Genomic DNA, 10,047 nt, shown 5'->3' with positions numbered 1-10,047 from the left:
CACTTCCAGCGCCTTCCCGGGCGCTGTGGGCGGGAGGCGCCGGGCGGAGCCGCAGCCGCAGCCGCCCCGCCCCCGCGGCCCCGCCCCCGCTGCGCTCCCACCGCCCCGGCGGAGGGGGCGGGCCGGGCGCGCCCCCGCGCAGACGCGGCCGCGGCCGGGAGCGCGCAGGTGGCGGGCGGGCCGGCTGTGCGCGCCGCCGCGCGCCGGGTTCCGCCGGGGGCAGCGGGTGCCGGGTCCGGGCTGCCGCCACCGCCGCCTTCTCACACGTGAAGGGCCGTAGCCGTCCCGGCGGGGAGTCCCGCTACCCCGCAGTGCGGGGGCTTCCCTCCGCCCGCCCCCAGGGCGCCGAGCCGCACCGCTCGCTCCCCCCGCCCCCGCAGCTCTTGGGAGGCGCCGCGGCGCTGCCCCCGTGAGCGCTCCCCACGGAGTGGGCGTGGGGAAGGGTGGGTGCTGCGGCGGCCTCCAGTCCGCGGGCGTCCCAGCCCCGCCGGCGGTGGATGCGCCCGGGAGGAGCCGCCGAGCCCGCCCAGCCCTTCCAGCCCCCCGCGGGGGGGACGCGGGGACCGCCGCGATGACTTGACGCCGGGCCGGGCCGTGCCGTGCCATGGAGGGGATGACACGCTTCGTGGTGGCCGCGGCGCGGTGGCGGCCGGCGCTGCCCGCCCTGCTGCCGCTGCTGCTCGCCGTGCCGGCGCTGCGGGGCTCTCCCGCCGCAGGTAAGGGAACAAAGAGGGCCCGGGGGCAGGTGTGCGGGGCCCGGGAGCCGTGCCGGGAGCGGGGCGGTGCGGGGGGCGGCAGCGCCGGTAACAATGCGGCGGTGCCGGCGGGCGGGGGCCGGCGCGGCCGGGGAGCTCCGCCAGAAAAGGCGCGCATTGTTCGCAGCCAGACCGCGAACGCTCCGGTGCGGGGCCGCGGCAGCCCCCAGGCTCCGGGACTGGGACCCGACCCGCGGAAGCGAAGGAGAGAAGCGGTGCGGAGACAAAGGGGGCACCCGGCGTTTCGAGCTTGTCGGGTGTCCTGTGCCAGGCAGTGGCCACCGCGCGTTGTGGCCTCAGCGCCCGGAGCGTCTGGAGGTGGCCCGTGTCGGGCTGCGGTAGCACCTGCGGGGTACATGCAGGCTCTCCTGCACCTTTCGAGTGAGGAGGCATTCGGAGCCTCTCGAAACGCCCAATACGACTTTCCAAGCACCGCCGTGGCATGACTTGTGCTTGGAGAGAGCGGTTCGGGCTCCAGAGGGTGGTGTGTTCAGTAGGTGTTTCAGAAAAACCATGAATCAATGACCCCCTTTTTTTTTTTCTCTTGTCTGTTCTCTTGTGGCTCTAGGTATCAAAATTAGTCTGTAGTTAAGCAGACAGTTTAATCACAAAGATGTCTCATTGGGTTCTGGTCCCATGGCACTTCTTGGTTCATCTTTAGTACTTAAAAAATAGCAATAACTATTATTTCATGGAAAGGTACAGTTTTGCTGTGATTAGGTTTTTTTTTGGTAGATAACAGGTATAAAGTAATAAATTTGAATCAACATCAGGAAGTTGCTGATAAGTGGCAAGAAGTGATAAGAGCCTGCAGTAACCTGTTTCATGAAGTGGACCAACTAGTGTTGACTCTTTTGTTTAAACACAGAAATTGTGGTGATTATTGTTGGGTCCTTAAGAACCCATGGCATTATAAAACGTGCTTATCTCTTTATAATAATTCTTTATTCCACTTCAGAAAGTAGCTTGTGTTTTGGAGGTGACTAGTTAGCTTTTCAGGGAAGTTATTCTCTCTTCCAGCTCCTGTCCTAGCCTACAGAGATGTTCCATTCCAGGCTACATGAAAATTGATATTTCATCGTATATTTCAGCGATTTTTCTTAAATAGATCAGGCTTGGCATACAAATAGAAGGCAATGCACTAGGTTTGTAAGTTGGAAATTTACTTGTGTTTTTTGTGCCTCTGAGAATGGCTGGGTTTCTTTCATATTTTCATAGTAAGTCAGTGAAGGCTCTTGTTTGTTTCTCTGATACATGGTAGCTTTTAATTAAACATGGCTGTGAATTTCTGTAAACATTTGTGTGATTCTTGTGCATTCTTGTATAACTTAAAAACAGCAGTAGAAAAATTATGTAACTCAGCCAGCATTTGAGCTGCTGGAAGAGAGCACTTAGAGACAACAGATCTTGCCCAAAGCGATGCTTTCCTGCTCGGTCTAGGGCAGGAGCCTTTAAGCTGTTTTGATTTGAGAGTCCTCTGTGTTTTCAGTTTCCACTGGGCATGTGAATCATATGCAGTGAACTTGAGGATACTAAGAGTAAACTTGCTCTTCAGAGGATGCTTTTTTATTGCCATCTCAGAAATGGTCCATTGGTTGCAGGGGTTTAAAATCTGTAGGTTGAAGAGAACAAGGATATTTTGTTCCTTTTTGTTAAGGTGAAATGTTTTATTTAAAAGCATGACAGGAGTCTCATCTCTCCTTCTGTGGCCCATAAGGTTTAGAAAACACCGTCTTCATCCAAATCTTGTCTTGAGTCTTGAAGTGTATTGATGATGTAATGGGTGAAACAGAATAGCTGTGTACTGACCAAATGCCAAAGGTTTGGGCAGCATTCACTTAACTGATCAACGGGTTTACAACTCTTGTAAATCTCTCTGGGGTGCAGTTCATTTGCCTTTCCGTGCCATATATTCTTGACCAGTCTAGGGACAGCAAGAGCAAGCTCCTACAGCTCTGAGATACACAGGAGGAGCGTACAGTAAGAGTGGAATGGCCGCTTACTGCAGTTTAAATAGCAAGGACAATACTTAAGAAAACTTAGTAGTTAAACAACTTGGGTTTTGGAATGCTTGATCCAGCTCCCACATAAGTCACATGTTGCTGAATCAGGGCTTCAGCTTCTCCAGTTAAGCAGATGCTGAACTCTTAGCATGTGGTTGGATGCCAGTGTGCTGAAGGTAGGTTTGTGTTTGAGCACCTCAGCGAAGCAGGGCCTTGGCCAGGCTATTTGAATGTCTTGCTGCCCAGCACAGGCTGTGTTTTTGCTTTTGTTCCATTGCACAATCTGTACAACTCCCGCACTGACAATCAGGAGGATTTATCTTGTCTCACTGTGCTGTTTTCATGAGAGGGAGAACTCTGTGTTGTGGACTCTGAAAAGACTGCAGTGAGTCTCCTCAGAGACTCAGGGACCAAAGGCAAGTTGTGGAGGTCAAGCAAGGAATCAGATGTAGCTCTCTTATGGGAGAGTTGCAGGATATTTTTTATTCAACTTAATTGCATTAGTCTGTTGCAAACACTTGAGTTGGCATCACATCTCTTGTGACCAGTTGAGCTTGTCAAGCTTTCTTCCAGTTCATTTTCACAGAAGACCCATATTGATGGAGGATTCTCTTTATAACTGCTTTCTGTGCTGTGCTAGCTTTATTTATGTCAGCCTCATGTCTACAAGCTACACTTGTAGTCCTGCCAGAGGAAATGTGTTTTTTGTTTGCATGTTCTTTCAAGAAGTAAGAATGCTAAACAAGCTAGTGGACAGTGTAGCTTTTTGTTCAGTGATGTCTGTTTTGTGAGTGCTTTTTGTGAAGCAAGGTCTCAGACTTCTCAGGCAGGGCTGGAACTTGAAATACAGCATGACTTTAGCAAAGCAGGCTTTAACAGCTTTGACCTACCTTGGGTGATAGATTTCAGGAACTGGGCACATTAAATAGCAGTGACTCTTGCTGCAGCACAAATCTTTGTCTTGGGAAGCTGGTGATTGTGGTAAATGGCAGGTTCTGACATCCCAGTTCTTGCTTGTCAATGCAGAATGTGTGTGCATGTGTGGGAGTTGCTTGGGAGAGAAGTGAAGCAGAATAGACTTCTTAATAATACAGTCTCACTTCAGCTGTGGGAGACATGGCTTTCCTTCATTTGAAAGTAAATCTGCTTGTGTTGGTGTCCTAAACTACCAGAGAGTCTGCAGCTCTGCCCATTGTGGCAGACAGTATGAATAACACTGGTTGTGTAAGAGTTATTGTGGATGATGTCCTTAAGTACCAGTGTGTCTCCAGCCTGGCCTGTTGTGGCATACAGCATGATGAATGCTAATTGCATAAGAGTTATTAAATACAGTGTGTCCTGGGAACCTGGGTATGAGGAAAAAAAAAGCTGTAAGGAAATGTTTATCCTTTAAATTTTGTCTTAGAATCCCATAGTTTAGTAAAAACAGTAGTATTAAATAAACTTAATTATGTAGGCAATTTCTATTTTGGCTCAGGTTGAGGAATCCCATTCTCATGGAGTCCTTGTAAGTATGGACAGTTTTTCACTCTGGAGTTACATGATATGATGCCTTTCTAGCTTTTGACAAGTCATGTATTACTATGCTTTTCTGCAGTGATTGCCAAACACACATGAGCTCAATAACAAATCTGATTGACACTCCCTATATGTACTGTGTTTTCAGTGTTGATGTTACTGGAGACACCTGTTTGGGAAGACTAAGGGAAAACCTTTTATAAGATCAATTCTTTCGTGGTGTCTTTTTTGGTAACACGTGAGATTAGGGGAAAAAAAGATAAAATTGACCATCAGTACTCACATCACTCATTCATCAGAGTAATTAATGCCATGTAAAATGCTCAAATAAATATTGGAAAATGGACCTGATTGTGCTAGATCTTGCTTAAGCTGTAAGATGTGTCTAAGAAATATTTCTGCTTTGCAGTGGAGTTGAAAACAAACTTAAATATTTCAATTGAAATTTTGTAAAGTGTGCATTTAGCTATGGGCTGAAGCTTTTTCTTCTTTGCAAAATATCACTCGAAAGAGTTCAGCAACTTCTGATGTTGAGGCAAGAGGAAAACAATGGCTTCTGCTTTGAATTCTGCCAGCTTCTTTTCTGAACAACTTTAATACCCTTATGCTTTGGAGTAATGCAGTTAAACTTTGCTGGATTGTCTGCTCTGAGGGGATGTTTTCTTCCCTCTTGCTTCAAAAGTGATTTTTCTCTTTTGAAAGTTTGTAATGACTGAATTTAGGTAGACATGGCTACATTAGAGAAGATGACTTTTTTTTTGCCAGCTGAAGCTTGAATATGGGCTATTCTCGTGGAACCTCACCTACCTGTCAGTACTGACCAGGAGTATATGTGTTGCCTGGGCAGATGTACTCAGCACTCTTCCCATAGTCCAGAATGTTAGGTGAAAGGTTGGACTTTGCTGTGAAAGTCTATCTAAACTGCTCCAGAAGTGGGACTGGACTGAGCTTCAGGACTGAGAACTGGGCACCTGCCTGCCTTGTGTTTAAGGCCATGTCTCTGCTGTGTAATGTTTTACTTTCTTTAGGGCATCTTTGGCATCTGCCTTCTGGTGCACTGTTGTGTGGTGGCCTTTGCATCAGGTCCAAGAGGGCAAACAGGAAGAAGGCTTTATAAGGAGCCAACGTGGGACTTAGGTTTAGTTTGGAGTAAGAGTCTGAGGATCTTTCCAGTCACTCTTCAGCTTGTTGATGAAATGTGTACAGAAACCTGTAAGTTGTAAGAGGGGAAGAGACACAAATTGCAAGAGGGTTTGTCAGATGAAAGAAACTGGAACTGGAAGGGCACAAGGAGTAGGACACAGGACAGTAGGTCAGGAGTGTAAAATAGGTCTGTAGATGAGGGGAACTGCAATGCAGAAACTAATCCTAGGAGAAGCAAGCAACGCAGTTTGATAGGAGGATAAGCACACTGGGAAACACAGATGGACTCAGTTTAAAAAAGGAAAATAAGCTTAAAAAAATAGCGTTGAAAGGATGAATCAGAAGCGGGGAAGACAAGAGTCTGGGACAAGACTGGAGGAGATGTGACCAAAAGCATCAAGCTTGCAATTTAGGAATGGGAAAATGTGTGCCTGCTGCTCTGGGACACTTCCTTCAGTATTTGGCACAGAATTCAGGGCTTCAGAGTGTTGGTCCTTTTCTCCTCTTCGCCAGAAGCATGATAATCTGCTGTTGCTCCTTGGAACATTTCATGAATGTGCATGAATCAGCCTTGTGACAGAAGTGTTTTTCGAAGTTTGTTTTAAGAACTGGAAAAATTCCTCCACAAAAATTGTAGCGGCATATGAAGACTGCAGAGACAAAAATTAGCAAGTTGGAAATAGTGACATTAAAATAACCTATTAACCCATACAGTTTAAACTTCTGTACCTGCAAGCTGTTGTACAGCTATGGTCACAAAGCATGTATTCATATAGATAATATTTATAGCTATGGAGGCACCTGCACATGCACACGCCTACAGGCAGACAGGACCATCATTGTGCTCAGTGACTGATCCTGCTCTGGGCAAAAATGTATAGCAAATGAAGAAGTTATCTGCAGGACTCTTGTTCCTTTTGTAGCAGATGTTTGAGGTGTGACATGAAGGGAGGGACAGGGAAGTTTGAATAAAGGTTTTGCTGTTAATGTAATTAAATGCTGTCCTAGACATTTGAATTGTGCTGCTGTTGCAGAGTTTCAATGATGCTCAACTTGTTTAAACCAAGCTTCCCACAGGTGGTCACTAGCTGTGTGTGTTCCTCATTTACTGGATGTCAGAGCTCTGGGATCTGTGTTGCAGAAATGCTGAGTGCTTCCAGCTGCCAAAGAAGTCAGGGGAAGCTGTTCTTAAATAGATGTTGTGTCTGAAATTCTAAATATTAATTAATGCTTCAAATTATGCTCTCAGAATTTGACCTTGTTTCTTAGTTTTGTCATTCATAAAATGTGATTTCTCATTTTCAAATGAGGAAATCAGTTCCTCATTTGATTTTCAAGATCCTAAGAAATGTCCAGATGCAATAACAGTGAGCAAAAAAAGTTGGTCAGAAAGCCAGACTTTTGTCTTGAGAACAATAAAGATCCAGTTCTTTATAAACCAGTCTGCAGAACCTGACTCTACAGAAAACAAGAAATAAACTAGATGTAGCAAATAGATAGTAACAGGTGGTGGTGTAACATGATGTATTTATAAGACTTATTTTGTGAGTTAACTAGCCTTAGAGATGGGAAGATGTACTGTGCTGTATCGAAATGCAGTAGGATTTTGATGTTGGGTTTTTTTATAAATATAAATATTCTTTAAAAGAAATCATGGTTACTGATGTTTGCTCACTTTCATTTTTATCAATTTCAGCTTACATCCTCTACCTGTTTATTCTTCATGTGCAAACTGTTTTCTAATCCTTTTAGTCCTTTTCCATTCTCCCCTCTGATTTAGAGAGGCTTCTCTTCTGTGAATTAATATCCTGTATAGAATTTTGATTTGGCTTTAGCCATCTGGTCAAGACAGCATGTCAGGTCTTGTGGTTTGAAATAGATAAGAGGCTAAAATTCACCTGAAAGTAAGAGGAAGAGGAGGGAGGAATGGTGGAAACACAGTAAATCAAGGGCCTGAAATCCGTGCTTTTCAGTAAGGATCATGCATAATAATGTCATTCTGAAGGACTTGAAAACCTGCATAGCTCTAGGATGGGGACTAGACAATGTAGTAGTGTTTTATTAAGGGGCCTGGTGTCTATCAGGGATCATGGACAGGATGGGATTCAACAGGATGCCAGTGGTACTGGGCCTTGTGAACACATTGATTTTGAGCTGGGCATATCCTGTGTAATAACTCATTTGTTTTCTTCAGCAGCAGAAGAGCTCCAGCTGGAATGCTGTCTCTAGTAAAGGGCCTTGTCCTTCAAGGAAAAGACAGGCTACTAGAGACAGTTCAGTTTACAGAACTATTGGGACCAACTGTCTAATCTAGAAAAAATGCCAGGTGGACAGGACTTTATTCAAACATATAAAATATTAAACATAAAGGGAAATGTAATAAATAGTTGCTTATGTTGAGGAAGAAAAGAAGACTTGCATTCAAGTGGACAAGACAGGTTTTCTAACTGCTGATCTTTTTAACACTGGGGATCATGAAACCTTGAATTGCATGGTTTGGGGCAGTAATGTAATGTGTCACTGGAGTTGACAGATGAGCTTGTAGAATGATCTAACAGAATAGGATTGCAACAGTGATATGAAATACTTTGCAGTTCTGTTTTTGTGAGATACTAGAAATAATAAATAAAAAATAAATAACATCATTTATTTGTGGACTGCAGCATTAGGACTAATATTATTCATTACTGAGAACTTTGGTGTACTGATCAAGTGAAGAAACGATCTGTGGTTTTTATGTTGGTTGATTTTTAGGATTAGCATTTTCATTTTGTTTCAGAGAACATATTGTAATCCTTGTTATAGTGTTTTTATCCATGGTACTAACAGGCAGGATGAACACACTAACTTTGTAAGTTGCTCTCTGTCAAGTTCAGTTCGTGAAGCATTTTAGAATGCTGCATCACTGAGAGGTTATCACTGAGACAACAGCTACAAAGTGGTATGGATGTGAGTCTGCACGTCTTTATTCATCAACTGGATTATTTCTAGCATTTTTGTATCTCAGAGGTGGGATAGAGGCAGCTCAAAACACTTTATTGCTATTTCTATGAAATGTGTAGTTGGTCAAGCTGGGAACTTCTTCACCTTGGCACAGAATGTAGGATTTCCCTTGTCCTTAGCAAAGGGAGTGATGGTACAAGCAAGAGGCCCTAAGTGATGCAAGACAGTTGGGAGACTGGGCAAATAAATGGCACCAGACCAAATCTTTCAGTTGCCACGTTCTGAGTGCTGCCATCTGTGGGTCTTTGTCAAAGGGAGAAGACAAATCTTTAGTTCTTCAGTAGCTGAGCGACATCGGGTCTCCCACCTGGTGTCCTGACTGGGCAGCAACTGCTAGGATAGCAGCAGGGCTCCTAGCCAGAGCTGTGAGCTTGTTGGGCTTGGCTGAGGTGTGTGCAGTTCTCAGCTCTGCAATGGCTGCGGTCTGACAAAGCTTTTCTGGACAGTTACGGCAGTGTGGAGTTGTCTTTGTGCCCTCTGTCTGAAATCTGTTGATGTGGCAGGGTGAGGGCAAGGGGGGATACGAACTTTGGTCAGGAGGATACTGAAATAAGGAACAGGAGAGATGACACTGGGTTGGGGCTGTGATAGGAGTGGGTGAAATTGGGAATATAGATTAGGGTATCGATAATAGAAGGCTAAGTTGAGAAGTCTTGTGGTAAGAGGAGGGCTGCTTGATATTGCAGATTTGGAGGGGTTTTTGTGGCTGCTCTGAATATCTGACTTGAGCATCCTCACTTTAGAGCTTGCCTTAGAGCTGTGGAGAAGGGCATTATCTAAATGGATAGCTGGTCTGAGTTTTAACAGAAAACTCTAATATGGTCTTAGTTTTAACAGAAAAATTCGAGAACTCTAAATGCGCCTGAAAACAAATGGTCACATAGGACAAGGTAGACAGTACAGGTAAAGATTTTTTTTCTTAAATAGTATTGATACAATTTATAGATTTTGGTTTCAGCCTCTTTTTTCTTAATTCACACCCTCTTGGACTGAATTTCTTGCTGAATCCTTTGATACAAAATAAGAAAATTAGGCTGTTACGAATTCTTATAAGAAGGCTCTCCCTTTTTTGCTCCCCAGCCAGTAGTGAGCTGGTTTGTGGAGAGTCTCTAAGTAAAGTTCTTTCCTCATTTAAAGGCAGCTGTTTGATGCTGCAGGGTGGTGGAGGGAGCATTTATTCTTCTAGTTGGGTGTGAACTTGATTAGATGTTGAGCCTGTCTCACCTTTTCCTGTGGCTCGTAATTCTCCTGTAAATAAATTCCTCCTCATGTATGCAGATTGCAGTGAGCACTGCTCAACCACAAAGCCACAAGGATACAGCTGAGCATTACTTGGAGGCAAAGCTCCAAGCATTTATGTAGCAGACCCCTCTGGGCTAGTATCAGGTTACTTTTCGAGTGGGAGGCAGACATTGTTTGTCAGCTACACTGGATTCTGGTTGGGTAACTTCTCCATTGGTGGCTGTATTTAAAACTGAAGCTGCTGCTGAATTGGGACTAGCTTGTGTGATATATTAGGATAGAAATTGCACATCACAGAACAAAATCCTGATCTAGAGCAGAAGTCTGGCTTGAAGATGTTTTCAATTAAAATCTGTCAGTGACCTTACTTCCTGTGCTTGTGG

At 45.0% G+C, this 10,047-nt stretch overlaps 1 protein-coding gene across 5 annotated transcripts in view; it reads left to right on the top strand.

Annotated features, from left to right (window-relative positions):
• The first annotated feature begins 227 nt into the window (after positions 1 to 227).
• KIAA1549 (KIAA1549 ortholog) overlaps positions 228 to 10,047 on the top strand; it is a 141,181-nt gene continuing 131,361 nt past the window's right edge. For all 5 annotated transcript variants that reach the window (XM_068190932.1, XM_068190935.1, XM_068190933.1 and 2 more), the window contains exon 1: positions 228 to 716. In XM_068190932.1, coding sequence (XP_068047033.1) covers positions 605 to 716 — 112 coding nt within the window. In that variant the 5' untranslated portion in view covers positions 228 to 604. The remainder of the gene's footprint in view (positions 717 to 10,047) is intronic.

The sequence above is a fragment of the Anomalospiza imberbis genome, chromosome 5 (genome assembly GCF_031753505.1).
Source record: "Anomalospiza imberbis isolate Cuckoo-Finch-1a 21T00152 chromosome 5, ASM3175350v1, whole genome shotgun sequence".
Classification (NCBI taxonomy): Eukaryota; Metazoa; Chordata; class Aves; order Passeriformes; family Viduidae; genus Anomalospiza; species Anomalospiza imberbis.
Note: the sequence above shows the minus strand (reverse complement) of the source record. Positions and strands in the feature narration are given on the sequence as shown.